The sequence below is a fragment of the Trichosurus vulpecula genome, chromosome 4 (assembly GCF_011100635.1).
Source record: "Trichosurus vulpecula isolate mTriVul1 chromosome 4, mTriVul1.pri, whole genome shotgun sequence".
NCBI lineage: Eukaryota > Metazoa > Chordata > Mammalia > Diprotodontia > Phalangeridae > Trichosurus > Trichosurus vulpecula.
Genome location: NC_050576.1, coordinates 224,662,540 through 224,678,099, shown reverse-complemented (window position 1 = coordinate 224,678,099; position 15,560 = coordinate 224,662,540). Strand labels below are relative to the sequence as shown.

The 15,560-nt window shown below is 37.9% G+C and overlaps 1 protein-coding gene across 1 annotated transcript; it reads left to right on the top strand.

Moving 5' to 3' along the window:
* Positions 1-5,952: 5,952 nt before the first annotated feature.
* LOC118847031 (60S ribosomal protein L36-like) lies at positions 5,953-6,342 on the top strand. The gene has a single exon (XM_036755663.1). It carries the CDS (start codon positions 5,953-5,955, stop codon positions 6,340-6,342), a length of 390 nt encoding a protein of 129 aa, XP_036611558.1.
* The last annotated feature ends 9,218 nt before the right edge of the window (positions 6,343-15,560 follow it).

Genomic DNA, 15,560 nt, shown 5'->3' with positions numbered 1-15,560 from the left:
TCCTGATATTTCCGGGTGACTGAAGAAACACAGAATGTGAAAGTCTTTGTCACTCTGTTTTGTACCTATTATTCTAGAAGATAAAGACTCTAGGGAAACTGCAAAGAACTCTCTTGTCTGTCTTTTTCTTTTGCCATACCTATTCATCTATATTACGTGCTTTGAGAAAGGATTAGGGCTGTCTTGTGCAAAATTCACAATATTCATAGCTGTAGTCACTCAGAAATCAGTAAAGAGTTAGTTGGACTCCTAGGCACAATCTGCAAAGGGGGTAAGTATCGGCGGTGGGGAGGTGGAGGGGGAAGAGGAGGGTAGTTTGTTTTTCTGGCACATTTGTGCTTTCTATCTTCCTCAGTCCCTTATTTCCTATGTACCGCCTTAGGTATAGGTTGCCCAGAACCTGTAACACATTCCCCATGACAGTCTTCCACAATCCCAAATTGCCCTTCCTTCCATGTATAACAATGCCCACCTTGGCCCCCACTGCCTAGAAGATAGGTATGCTACATTTCACCCCTCTCCCATGATTCTCCAGTATTCTTTTTTTTTCATTTCTAATTCTATATTTTATTATTTAATATTTTTTAGTTTTCAGCATCAATTTCCACAAGATTTTGAGTTACAAATTTTCTCCCCATTTCTACCCTCCCCCACTCCAAGATGGCATATATTCTGATTGCCCCATTCCCCAGTCAACCTTCCCTTATGTCACCCCACTTCATCCCCTCCATCCCCTTTCCCCTTACTTTCCTGTAGGGCAAGATACATTTCTATGCCCCATTGCCTGTATGTCTTATTTCCCAGTTGCATACAAAAACAAGTTTTTTTGAGCAACTGCTTGTAAAACTTCGAGTTCCAAATTCTCTCCCCTCTTCCCTCCCCATCCACCCTCCCTAAGAAGGCAAGCAATTCAACACAGATCACATATGTATCATTATGCAAAATACTTCCACAATACTCATGTTGTGAAATACTAACTATATTTTCCTCCATTCTATCCTGTTCCCTTTTATTCAGTTTTCTCCCTTGACCCTGTCCCTTTTCAAAAGTGTTTGTTTTTGATTACTTCTTCTCCCTATCTGCCCTCCCTTCATCATCCCCATTTTTTATCCCCTTTCACCTACTTTCCTGTGGGGTAAAATACCCAATTGAGTGTGTATGTTATTCCCTCCTCAAACTGAATCTGATGACAGCAAGATTCACTCATTTCCCCTCACCTATCCCCTCTTCCCTTCCTATAGAACTGCTTTTTCTTGACACTTTTATGTGAGATAATTTACCCCATTCCATCTCTCCCTTCCTCCCTCTCTCAATATATTCCTCTCTCATCCCTTAATTTTATTTTACTTTTTTCAGATATCATCCCTTAATATTCAACTCACCCTGTGCTCTCTGTCTATATATACATACATATATATGCGTATATATATACATATATATATATATATACATATATACATATATATATATATATATATATATATATATTCCCTTCAACTACCCTAATACTGAGAAAGGTCTCATGAATTACACACATCATCTTCCCATGTAGAAATGTAAACAAAACAGTTCAACCTTAGTAAGCTCCTTATGATTTCTCTTTCTTGTTTACCTTTTCATGCTTCTCTTGATTCTTATGTTTGAAAGTCAAATTTTCTATTCAGCTCTGGTCTTTTCCTTGAGAAAGCTTGAAAGTCCTCTATTTTATTGAAAATCCATATTTTGCCTTGGAGCATTATACTCCGTTTTGCTGGGTAGGTGATTCTTGGTTTTAATCCTAACTCTTTTGACCTCCTGAATATCATATTCCAAACCCTTCAATCTCTTAATGTAGAAGCTGCTAGATCTTGTCATCCTGATTACGTTACCACAATACTCAAATTGTTTCTTTCTGGCTGCTTGCAGTATTTTCTCCTTGACCTGGGAATTCTGGAATTTGGCGACAATATTCCTAGTAGTTTTCTTCTGGGGATCTTTTTCAAGAGGTGATCAGTAGATTCTTTCCATTTCTATTTTACCCTCAGGCTGTAGAATAATAGGGCAGTTCTCCTTGATAATTTCTTGAAAGATGATATCTAAGCTCTTTTTTTTGATCATGGCTTTCAGGTAGTCCAACAATTTTTAAATTATCTCTCCTGGATCTATTTTCCAGGTCAGTGGTTTTTCCAATGAGATATTTCACATTGTCTTCTATTTTTTCATTCCTTTGGTTCTGTTTTATAATATCTTAATTTCTCATAAAGTCACTAGCTTCCACTTGGTCCAATCTCATTTCAAGGGAGTATTTTCTTCAGTGGTCTTTTGGACCTCCTTTTCCATTTGGCTAATTCTGCCTTTCAAGGCATTCTTCTCCTCATTGGCTTTTTGTAGCTCTTTTGCCATTTGAGTTAGTCTATTTTTTAAAGGTGTTATTTTCTGAAGTATTTTTGGGGTCTCCTTTAGCAAGTCATTGACTTGTTTTTCATGATTTTCTTGCATCACTCTCATTTCTCTTCCCAATTTTTCCTCTACTTCTCTTACTTGCTTTTCCAAATCCTTTTTGAGCTCTTCCATGGCCTGAGACCAATTCATATTTTTCTTGGAGGCTTTTGATGTAGGCTTTTTGACTTTTTTGACTTCTTCTGGCTGTATGTTTTGATCTTCTTTGTCACCAAAATAAGATTCTAAAATCTGAGTCTGAATCTGAGTCCATTTTCACTGCCTGGCCATGTTCCCTGCCAACTACTTGACCTTTGAGCTTTTTGTCAGGCTATGACTGCTTATAGAGTAGAGAGTACTTTGCCCCAAGCTTTAGGGGCTGTGTTGCTGTTTTCAGAGCTACTTCTACACAGCAAGCTCTGCCACACCAGAGCTCCTCCCCCAAGAACTGCCAACCAAGACTGTGACCCAGATCCAAGCAGGGCAAAGCAGGCTGTGCACTCTTGCTCTGATCCACCACTTCATTTCTCTCACCGGGTGGGCCTGGGGCCAGAAGCAACAGCATCTGGAGCTCTGGAAGTAGCCTCAGAGCTGTACCACCTCTGCTGCCGCCAGGCCTGGGGCTGACCCTGCACTCCTCTCACTCTGATCCAGCAGTTTTCCACTAACCCGCTCTGTTGGCTTTGGCGTTTGTGGGTTGAGAAGTCTGGTAATTGCCACAGCTCAATGATTCAGGGCCCTACAGCCTCTTCTGCCTGGCTCTTGTTCTGTTTGGTCCTGGTGTGGCCCACACTGGCCTGTGCTCCGCTCCACTCCCAACTCCCTGCGATAGACCCTTCCCAGCAATCATCCACGCTGTCCTGGGCTGGAGCCCTGCTTCCTTCTGCTATTTTGTGGATTCTGCAGTTCTAGAATTTGTTCAGAGACAGTTTTTACAGGTGTTTGGAAGGACCTGGGGGAGAGCTTAAGCCAGTGCCTGCTTTCCAGCCGCCATCTTGGCTCTGCCTCCATCGATTCTCCAGTAGTCTTAAAGGTCTTGGAGATGTCTTGTCTCTCTGCCATTGGCTCTAGCTACTACAATTTGTGTTCTCCCAATTTTAAGGTAGAGGTCTTGTAACCCAGTTCCATTTAACCATCAAGAGTTATATTAGGCTTTATAAAAGAATATTTACTTCAAAAATGTACTGAGAAAAACAATATAAATGTTCCCACCTATCCACCATGTGAGTTCTTAATCCTCCTATTCCCCCAACCCCATACACATTCAAACACCACCTCAGTCTCTGAGGAGGGAAGGGCAATTAGGTTCATAATTTAATTCAGTTCCTATAAAGCCTAGTCCCACCAAGTTCTAAATCTAAAGCCTCCTTTGGGCTTAAGTCCTGGGTTCTTTGACTTCTAAGGATTTCCATGTTATACCGGTTGCAAATCTGGATTGAAATCTTGCCTCTAAGGTCACTATGGCTTGAGAGGTCTGAGGACTCCACTGCTTATGCCTAGAACTGAAAAGGACAAAGGAAATAGTTCTACACCAAAACCCCAAGCCTGATTCTCAAAAATGCAGGGTCTAAATAAGAGAAGAAGGGAAGGTAGCCCTTTTCCTCACTCAGCTCAGTTGATGGTGCTTGTGCTGCAGGTGAACAGAACCTTTGGACAGAGCCAGAAAAAAGAAAGGCTGTCTGAGTTTGGTAGTTGTAAAGATTTAGTCTTTTCTGGTTATGCAGCCAGTGGAAAAAAGTTGCTCCCACCCATGTGACAGAGGAACACAGCACATCTTCTCCCAGAAGCAGGTCCTTGTCATCTCCAATTTGAGTGCCTCCAAGTTAGGTGATCTGGATACAACCTGCTCAAACTCCCATTCCCTCTATACTTTAATCTTGACTAACAAGTCAAGAGAAAAGTATTTGATAGTATCAATTTGTACTGGAGGGTTAATGACTTATCTTAAACTTCCTGAGGGTATTTGTAATTTCACCATGTAGCTTAATTACCCAAACAAATTGCCCTCTGATGGAAGAAAACTTTTATCAGAGCAATATTACAGAAAATATCCCTTCAGGTATCTCAAAGTTGACCATCTTTTCTCTGTACACACAAGCCTATCATGCAGAATAGTAATTAGAATGAAAAAAACATTTTTAGGTGCTTACTATGTGCCAAGCATTGTTGTAAGCCCTAATAATTCATCCTAATTGGAAGAGACAACATATGTACATGGGAAAGCTCAGCTTCAGTACAGGTACAAGGCCCAGGGATACTTAGGATATACAGCTGGGAATGAGAGAGCCTGGTGAGATCTTGATGGCTAGGGTTTGAGGTAGGGCTGTTTTTGTAATAGGCTCTGATCTCTGTTACCTTGTGGTGGTCTCTAGTTATTATGCTTAGTTCTTCCTATTCTCTCCAGAAGAGCAGTTTATACTAAATTCATGATGAGGAGTATGTAGACATAGAAAGGATAGCTGCTATGAGTTTACCTAACTTTATAAAACATAGAAAAGTTGGTCACAAAATTAATTTCTGGTCAAAGAATTATATTTTCCTATTGACTTTTATTATAGAGTTGGAAATATCCTTCCTACAAGAAAACCTTTGTCCCCAATACTAAATAAAAATCAGTTAACCTTTGGAAACCATATATACAAAATAAAAACCATTTCCCAGCAAAACATTATTTGTAAGATTCAAAATACAAATTCTGCCCCAAAACCACAAGTACCGTATGTGACCCTACATTCTCATGGAATCTGATCTCCATTGAAAGAGATATACGTTTTAAGTATGTGAATATGTTTAGCTCTTTGTTCCCTGATAGATCTCAAATTATAGTTTGGTTTAATTCAGTTCTATAGCACTTTTTAAGTGCCAGCTGTTTGCAAAGCACGGTGCTAGGGACTAGGGATACAAAGACTAAACCATGCCAGAACTTGCCTTGGAAAACTGACATTCTAATTTATGATTTGGATTCCCACATAGTAGCTTTCTTGTCACTGCCATAAGTTCACAAAATCCTGTATCTTGTGAATGGCCCCTTATCTCCTAACAATTAGGGGTATATGAAAGTGACCCATGACTCTACGGTACCATCTAGTTCCAACTCTTAGACTTGCCATTGCTAATAGATAATATAAAAGGGATGCTAATAGGACAAGACAGAGCCTTGCAGAAGTTGCTTTGGTATGTTGGGTGATTAAAATGCCAAGGCAGCTAGAATTCTTTGCTTCTCCCCTTTCTACTAATGGGAACTTAGCTCAAAAACTTTATTTCCAGTTATCATCCAGGAGATGATTACTTCTTGTTTCCTTCCAGGAAGAGGAGGACAGAGAGGAAGAAAGACAAGCTATTTGCCCCTCCCAGGATGCTAAGCAAAAGTTGCCAGTGTCTACATGTTCCTTATTATCCTTTTAGATTCTTGTATCTTTACATTTGTATGGCTTAAAAACTGATGCCTATGGTGGAAGCTACACATCCCAAAGTTCAAAGCTCTCTCCTCCCTTCTGCTGTGGCTGCCATTAGGGCTACAACAGTGCTGCAGCCATGGCCATTCAATACCCCATGGCCATGGGCCTCAAGGGTCACAAAATTACCAAAAACATTTCAAAGCTGCGACACTGCTGCCGCCATGAGCACTTGACCAAACACACTAAGTTTATGAGAGATATGATCCAGGATGTGTGTGGATCTGCCCTTTATGAGAGGCGGGCCATGGAATTGTTAAAAGTGTCCAAGGATAAGCAAACCCTTAAGTTCATCAAAAAAAAGGGTGGGAACTCATATCTGGGCCAAGAGGGAAAGAAAGGAGCTCAGCAATGTCCTAGCTGCCATGAGGAAGGCTGCTGGCAAGAAGGACTAAACTGGGCCCTGCCAACCTGCCCCACTTACCCAATAAAGATTCGACAAATTAAAACAAAATGGATGGTTGCTTAAATCCACCTGGGCTGTGTTTTATTTTCTGGGGTGTGGGGTACTGGAGGGAAGAAGTTTTGTCCTCATAGAGATGGTAGAGATGATCCTCTGATTGCCCAAAGGAGAGAGAGAAGTGCATGTGTTGTTATCATCCCCAGACCCATTTAGAAAAATATCTTAAACAAACATGAGATAAAATCCAAAGCTAGGTAAAGGTGAGATAATTTGTAATTGAAGTTTATAGAGTTTTCTGCCATTTTGGCCTGATGCATCATTTCTGCAGCTGTTGATTGGGCACTGAGGGTGCTTGGCTATGGTATTCTGAGTCCATGCAGTGCCTTCTGCTTTGCCCCTGGTATTGGGAGGATTATTGCCACTAAACTTAGTTTGAAACCAGAGAACGTGTGTGTGTGTGTGTGTGTGTGTGTGTGTGTGCGCGCGCGTGTGTGTGTGTATCTCAGTTCCATAAAGACATCTGATAAAGTTTCTAATGTTACATTTTTCCCCAAGACAGATAAATGCAGAGTGGTTTAGAATTCTAGTTCTGCTCCTTACTGTGTCACACTGGGCAAAATACTTCTCTCTCTCTGGTCCTTAGTTTTCCCATTTGTAAAATGAGGAGATTGTATATGTGTATATATGTAGATAGAGATGTATATGAGTATATATGTACATTATCTATACACATGTATTGTTATCATTTAATATATCATTATTATTTCTAGTGCCACAATCATTACAAATGAACCCTATTACAAATAAGAGCTCTTGATATTAGAAAAGAAGTAGCAACAAACCATGTGGTCTCAAATATCTGTCGAAAATACACAAAATCTTGGTAACAAACTATGGGAACTAAAGAACAAAGAAGGTATCACTCAAATTTAATGGGATGGGACTTATGATCGAATAGGCTTATGGAAAGGTATATCACACTCAAAAAGAAGTAGATAGGTAAAAAAGAAGAGGAACAAATAGAAGTGTAAATAAAAAAGACATAGCTATATGGAGAAATGTTCCAAATTGGTAAGGCCTACTAGAGCTTGTATTCCAGTTAATGGTACTTCAAGAGCCCAAGGTCACTTCTATGCCACAATGAAGCATCACTACAGAATACTAATCTTTATAATTCCCTGAAAAAAGAAAATACGATAAGTTTGGTATCACTTGTTTTTCATCTTTCCCTGTAGAAATTTAGGCCATGAGATCTTACCTAATCTTTCTCTGAACCCATACATTGTGTATTTCTTTGAAATATATTCTATCCATAGCTAAATTGCATGCCAAACTATCTCTGGCTTTCTTTTCATCTACCATAAATTTTGTGATGGAATTGTAACTTTCCCCTAAGGAAAAATTCAGCCAACAGTTCCTCTTTGTTTATGAAAGTCAAGACAAGAATAGAAACTCTCTTCTTTGTTTATTTCACCTTTTGAAAGATGAAAGTATAGTTTAAGCAGGGCAAGAAACTATAAGTTGTTATTTTGGTAAAGAGAAATCCAGCTGATATTTAGATACCATCATTACTATTTCATGCTTCCTCATCAGAATTAATGATTTCTTTTCTCTACTTCTCATCCATTTCCACTTTTAGTACATGTGGTCTTTAGTTCATTACTTAGTGTACTGCAGAGTGTGTCTATCATATAAGGTTGAGTATAGTCAAATCTGAATTGGTTCACTAACAAGTTTGCCACAGAGTGATGATTTTTTTTCAGTCACAGCAAGTCTCAAAGACTATTTATAGTAGATGGATTGCAATCTGTATCAGGAAGAATATACTCAGACTGATGAAATCACAGGTCATTGAAGAGATGATGGGAGCAGATGAATGATGTAGACATAGTATACATAAAGACATTCCATAAAGACACTTGACAGTTTCTAATGATAAACTTTTCTCCAAAACAAACAAACATAGACTGAAAAGAGGACCTCGATTGGAATTCTGGTTTGGCTACTCACTGTGTGACACTGGTCAAAATATTCCCCCCACTCTGGTCCTTAGTTTTCCCATCTGTAAAATGAGGAAGTTGCATTAGATGATTTCTAAGTTCCTGTTTAGTTCTAAATTCTATGAGAATATGATCATACCCTAGCAACTTGAAACTTGGCTCTAGGTCACCTCAAAATTTACTTTCTTTTTTATGTCTCTCGTGTTTTTTAATTCTGCTAGAGATCCAACAGGATCCAATACAAATTTCTGTTAGCTAATCTCAATCATATTTTTAGTGCTATGTAACAATCCTTTGGTTCTTCACTATTTAACTTTCTATCATGCTCCACACAGCAATTGCTATAAGTCTTCTCTCTCTTCAAGTCCAGTATTGAACATCTACTTCCACTTTCTCAGGAAATAAACTTGCCATCTACCTTTCTAAGTAATTAACAGTCATTGCTCGTGAATTTCCTCATTTTGCTTACTAAAAACTACAAAATCCATCTGTTTTCATAATCCTCCACTTCTTTGTTTTACTGTCCCCAAATGGTAAGATCTATGATCTAATAATCCACATGTAACAGCATTTATTTGTTAGATAGATTAAGGTAGATGATAGAATACACACAAATAAATGGGCTTTTTGACTTGGGAGTAAGACAAAATCGTAGCTAAACCAAGGAATTCCCCTGTAGTCATTCAAAAGCTTGGCCATTTAGCCATTCAAAAGTTTATTTCTTCTTTCTCTATCTCTCTCTAACTCCACTTCTCTCACCCCAGCTTCTCCAAGGTCTCCCTTCCTCACATATATAATATGTCATGTCACAGGCTCAGCGGTCTCTCAGCCATTTTGGAGTCACATCTCCTATCCATACACAGGGCTATTCTTCAGGGAACCACCAAATTCATTTGGGCAGGGGGTGCTCTGCTCAAATATACAAGTCATCAGGCCTAGACAGACTAGATAGGTAGATGGATGGATATAATATACATATGTGTATATGTTGTTCAATCATTTCAGTTGTATCCAACTCTCTGGGACCCTGGGACCCCTTTTTGGGATTTTATTGATGAAGATACTAGAGTGGTTTGCCATTTCCTTCTTAAGCTCATTTTATAGATGAGGAACTGAGGCAAAGAGTTAAGTGACTTGCCCAGGGTCACATAGCTAGTTACAGTCTGAGGCTGGATTTGAACTCATGAAGATGAGTCTTCCTCATTCCAAGCCCAGCGTTCTATCCACTGCACCACCTAGCTGATATATACATGTGCATATATATGCTTGGGTGCTAAATTTATTTAGTAATCACTGTTAGATGTGGTTTCTGAGCCAATGTCAGTAATATTTGAAAAATTGTATAGAATCAAAAGGTACTACAGGACTGGAAAGGAACAAATGCTATCCTGATTTTCAGAAAAAGAAAGAGAAATAAGACTGCAAACTATAAGCCAGTGCCATGACTTTACTTCCTGGCATATTCCAGATGATATTAATGAAAAAGAAGTAGTGACCACAAAGATTCAGCATGACAAAATCTAGAATAGGTCACATAACACTAAATTTGTTTCTCTTTTTCATAGTTGCCAAATTGGAAAAATTCCATAGATCACACTTATTTAGATTTTAGCAAAGTATTTGACAAACTCCCCTGTGCTTTCAGGGTGGCAAGATGAAGTAATATGGGCTACGTGTGAGTTGAGATAGGTAGATTTGGAATGGCTTCAATATTAATTTGTCAGGAAGCCTTTGGTGGAATGGTGCTATAGATCTACATTTACCCCGTGCCAGGTTATCAATGACTTGGATAAATTCATGAGATGGAATTTTTATCAGAGTTGCAGATGACACAAAACTAGGAGGGATAGTTAATACATCAGGTGATAGTCATGGTCAACAGATTCCTGATAGGCTAGAATGCTAGGCTAAATTGAAAAATGAAATTTAAATGGGATGAATATGAAGTCTTAAACTACCCAAGGATAATGCTTTATCTAAATTCATATCCTAGACTAGATTTAAGTTGTGGGAATTAGGACCAATGGATGGAAGCTGAAGGGGAACAAATTTCTACTCAACCAAAGAAAGAACTATTTAATACTTAAATCAGGCATTGTCTTAAGCACCAAAGAAGAGCAAAAGATGATCCCTACCATGAGAGCATTTCACCTTCTAATGAGAGAGATAATAATATACAAACAACTACGTACATACAAGATATATACAGAGTTGAGTAAAGGTAACCTTAACAGTCAGGGGGAGCTAGGGACACTCAGGGAAAGTTTCCTGCAGAAGATGGAGTCTGATCTGAGTCTTGAAGGAAGCCAGAGAAACAGAGGTAAGGAAAGAAAACATTCTAGACATGAGAGGACAGTCGATGAAAAGGCAACTAGGAAATTGAGTGTCCTGTGAAAGAAGGCCACTGTTGCTGGACGATAGAATGTGTTGAAGGGAGTAAAGTATAAGAAGACTAGAAAATTAGGAAATGTCAAGGTCTTGAAGGGCTTTAAATGCTGTACAGAGGATTTAATATTTGATCTTGGAAGTAATAAGGAGTTACTGGAGTTTGTTGTTGTGGGGGAGGGTGATATGGTCAAATGAGATTTAGGAAAATCACTTTGGCAGCAGAGTAGATTATATGGGGAAAAGATTTGAGTACAAGGACAAGATTTTGATAAAGGAGTCAAGTTTAGAAAATGAATAGTAATAATTATAATCGTAATAATAGTGATTACCATTTATAGTAATATTTATTGTAACTAATAATAATAAGAGCTTTAAAGTTTATAAAATATCTTAAAAATATTATCTCATTTATCATTACAAAAACCCTGAAAACCACCTCATACCCATCAGATTGACATTTCCTAAGCCTAGACAATCAATAAATAATAACCAATAAATTAACAAACAGCAAATTGGATCCAGATTTGTCACATTTGGTGTTTCCAAGATGTAAATGCTCACACTGGAAATTTAACAATGGTACTCTCTCAAACCTGCACTAGCTGGCTCCAGCACACCCCTGGGTGAAACCTCAGGGTTGTTTTGACTGACAGTTCTCTTATTATTAGTGATCAGGAGCATTTCATATGGTTGCCAATATAGTTTCATATAGTTGTCAATAGTTTGTAATTCTTTTGAGAACCATTTGTTCCCATCCTTTGACCAGTGGTAATTTTTTTCCTTCTTTGCTTCAGAATGAGTTACTTGTCCTAATTTATTATTCATAAAGTCCTAGTAAACAATATCTTAGTTAATGGATATCTTAAGCCTGTGGATTATAATTCAAAGTATAGTGATAATCTGATATGCATACTTAGATTAGGTGTATTCTCTTTGTTTTATTCAGCAACAAGTGTCTGTAAAGAAGCACATGATTTATGATAACTTGAAGTTCTGTAATCCTTTCAGGTTTAAGAATATTTTTATTTGACCCCATGAAGTAAATTTTGTAAATATTGTTCCTATTTTAAAATATATATAAAAACTGAAGCTCAGTTAGCTGAAGCAACTTCTTCAGTCATATGGAGAATGAACATACAAGTTGGAGCTCAAACCCAGGTCTCCTGACTCCAGAACTCATTCTACTATGTCACACCATGTACACTATGTACCTAGGAGACTTATCACTTCCTATAAATATTTTGAAAATTCAAGGTGTGTACCCTGAAAGGCTTTTTCCTACCCATAGGGATCTGCCATCTATTCATAGGCATTTGCTGTGGATCACAGTGAAAAATGAGAAGTACTTCCATATGCCTTTCACTATATCGTAAGAATATCATTAAGTATCATAAACTATGCATAATACATGTTACATGCTATAAAATATATAGGGTATATTTTATTATATATAATGATATATATAATGTTATGTATAACATAAGCTAAGGGCAGCTAGGTGATGCAATGGATAGAGTGCCAACCCTGCAGTCAGGAGGACTTGAGTTCAAATCTGACCTCAGACACTTACTAGCTGTGTGATGCTGGGCAAGTCACTTAACCCTGTTTGCCTCAGTTTCCTCATCTGTAAAATGAGTTGGAGAAGGAAATGGCAAATCACTCTAGTATCTTTGCCAAGAAAACCCCAAATGGAGTCACCAAGAGTCAGACACGACTAAAAATGATTCAAGACACATAATATAAGCTATATGATATTACATATAATCTGAACTCCACTCCTTTCTTTGGCCCTAATATAAGAACTCTCCTCTTCATCATTCTCTAAATCCTTTACACTGCCTAAGTTCCTGTCACAACCCTTATAAATTGAAAGGAGGGCTTGTGTTTATCAGTGAAGCAGCTTTGTTAATTCAGGTGTTCTTATCCTGGAGTTTGTGAACATAAAAATATAATTTCCATAACTATTTCTATAATTAGTTTCCTTGATAATTATATATTTTATTTTATGCTTTAAAAGCATTATTCTAACACTTGCTGTTTATTTGGTTTTTTTAAGGTTAGTTGACCTCTCTTTTGGTTTACAAGAAGAAACCTCATCAATTTGCAGAAGGAGTTCATAATGCAAAAAGGACAAATAACCCCCAGTCCAAAGGATAGGGATCTGGCCTTGGAGTCAGGAAAAGCTGACACATATGATGCTGAGGAAGTTACTTTACTTCTCTGTGCCACAGGCAAGTTACAGAACTGGTACTGATCTGCATCCATAAAGGGGAATTTCATCACTGACAGCTAGCTCCCTTTACCAATGAAATCAGAAGTCCAATTTCCGTCCCCCCCCCCAAAAAAAAGGTGCATTACTCCCTACTCCTAAGTGAATTGCTGGAGGCCCTTCTACAAGGGAATGTTTGATTCCTTTTGAGAGTTAATAAGTAACATTGCAAAACATTCCATGCAATAGGCTAGTTTTAATCTACCTATTTTATAATTCCTAATCTCATAAGAAGCTGGCTGAGAGTTGCAGGATAAATGATGCAATAGGTGACCTGACAAAAAACATCCAGAAGCCCTGAATGCCCCATCTCCTAGTTAATGCCTATAGAGAGCCCAAGCTCACCCCCTGTCAAATTATTTATAGGAGATTGATTCACTTACTTAAGGTGACAAGAAATATTTCTAATTATATCCATTCACAGCTACAGTCGTTGCATATTAAGCTAGGAGATTGCCAAAAACTGTTTTGCCAGAAGTGTTTTCAGCAACGAAAGCAGAGGAGGCTGCTGTGTTTGCAGATTGGTCTCTATAAAAGGGCTGCTGGGGCAGCTCAGTCCTGTCCTTCCTCAAAATCTTTCAAGGTATGTGCCCACATACGGATGCATGTCTAGAGCTGTTCGTATTTGTGGGAACAGGGGAAAATGAGATATGAACTTCCCATGAAGCATCCTCCCCCAGCTGAGAGCTCTAATCCCTGTGGATACTGTACTGACACATCACTGAATTGCAACAGCTATTTCTTGGAATTTTAATGTTGCATTCCTAACGATCCTGGTGCTTTAATGATCCCAGCTCTCAGCTCCTAACTGACAATCACAGCATCACTAAGTAGCATCTTGTGATTAAATAAACCATGTTTTCTCTCTCCCTGCCCATCCCCTGTAGTGATCTGCCTTGAATCTGCAACTTCTTCATCTGGTAACATAAGAGGTAAGAGCCTAATTTAATCATACCATGTAATAATAGTAATAATAAAAATGATAATGTTTTGCTTTGGTAGAATACTTTATTGTTCATAGTATTTTCACATTCTTTGTCTTATTTGACCCTTGCAGTAGCTCTATGAGGTAGGCCAGGCTAGTATTACTATCCTATCTTACAGATGAGAACACTGAGACCTACAAGACTCAAGTGGCCTGTCCAACATGATACTATCTAAACAAGAGAACAATGAGTAACTATTTTATGTACTAATATTAAAATATATAAAAACATAAGAAGCAAATGACCTTTTGAAATGGTTACTCTGACTTGCTCTAGGACTAGGCCATTTAGGTAAAATAAGAACTCATGAAAGAATTCTTTCTTATAATGTCTTACAAATTCAGAGAGGATATAGTCTTTCACATTTTTATCTAGAGCAAAGTTCTTAACCTTTTTGCGTCATAGACCTTTTTGGCAGTCTACTGTCCCTTCTCTTTGGCAGACCTTGACCCCTCTCAGAATGATGTTTTTAAATGCATAATATAAAATATGTAGGATTACAAAAGAAACCAATTCTAATGAAATGCAGTTATCAAAATGTTCTCTTTCTTAAGTTCACAAACTATAGGTCAAGAATTCCTGAATTCTAGATGCTTACCCTAATTGTTGTAGCAGTTAACAGATGGGACAAAGAATTCATGGCATAATCAATCATCACAATAATTTATTTTTTTAAACACTGTCAGTTTCACAAAGTGTTTTCCTCCTAACAAACCTGTGAGTGGAAATATCCTCATTTCAGGTAGCTATAAGATTATTGAAGGCAGGGACTGTTTCAGTTTCGTCTTTCTGTCCTGAGTGCCTGGACATAGTGTCTAGCACATAGTAGGTGCTTAACAGATGTTTGTCGATGAGGAAACTAGCAGTCATAATCACTGAGTGCTAATCCTGGCATTTTTATTGATTCTTGCTAGTTATGTAAGATCAATTGACCTCTCTTTTGGTTTACAAGTCAAAAAATGGGAATTGTATATATCTCTTTTCTATTCCCCAAAGTAGTTGAGAAACTGTATTAGTAAATAAGTTCATAATTGTCTAATGGGCAAAAACATTAGCAATAAACAGAATGACCTTTCTCTTCTGGAGAAAGTTACTAGCTTCTATATAAGGTCAAAAATCTGATTCCTGTCAATTTTTCAAATTTGCTTTCCATCATATGAATGAGTTGCTATTAGATCTACAGAGTAATGCAGATTCCATCAAGGTCAGTGAGAAATTTGGGGTCTGGTGATACATAAGTAAAGCCACTGAACACTCTACAGGGATACAGATTATTCTTTGTTAGCTACTAAACAACTACTTTACAAATTACTCCCTATTTTATACCAAGGAATATTTATCATTTATCATTTAAAGCCCCTGCCATCAATAGTAATATTCCTTCAATCTTTGTGGAACATGCTTGGGTAGGCAAATTGAAGATTTAATTTTGCTTTGAAACTTTAGGCCAGTTATAGTTTGCAGGGCAGGGGAAGGGGAAGGTCATTGTATTTAGAGGACTAATTAAAAAAAATAAGCTTAACAATAAATAAATAAAAACATGAACATAAAATAATTTCAATGTGGAAACAAGCCAGACAAAACTCTAAATTAGGTAAAAAAGCTCTGGGCTGGGATTTTGAAGTCTTAGGTCCCAACTGC

What these genes read in the sequence shown, in the direction of transcription:
- LOC118847031 (XM_036755663.1), top strand. Translation starts at nt 5,953, where the DNA reads ATGGCCATTCAATACCCCATGGCCATGGGCCTCAAGGGTCACAAAATT.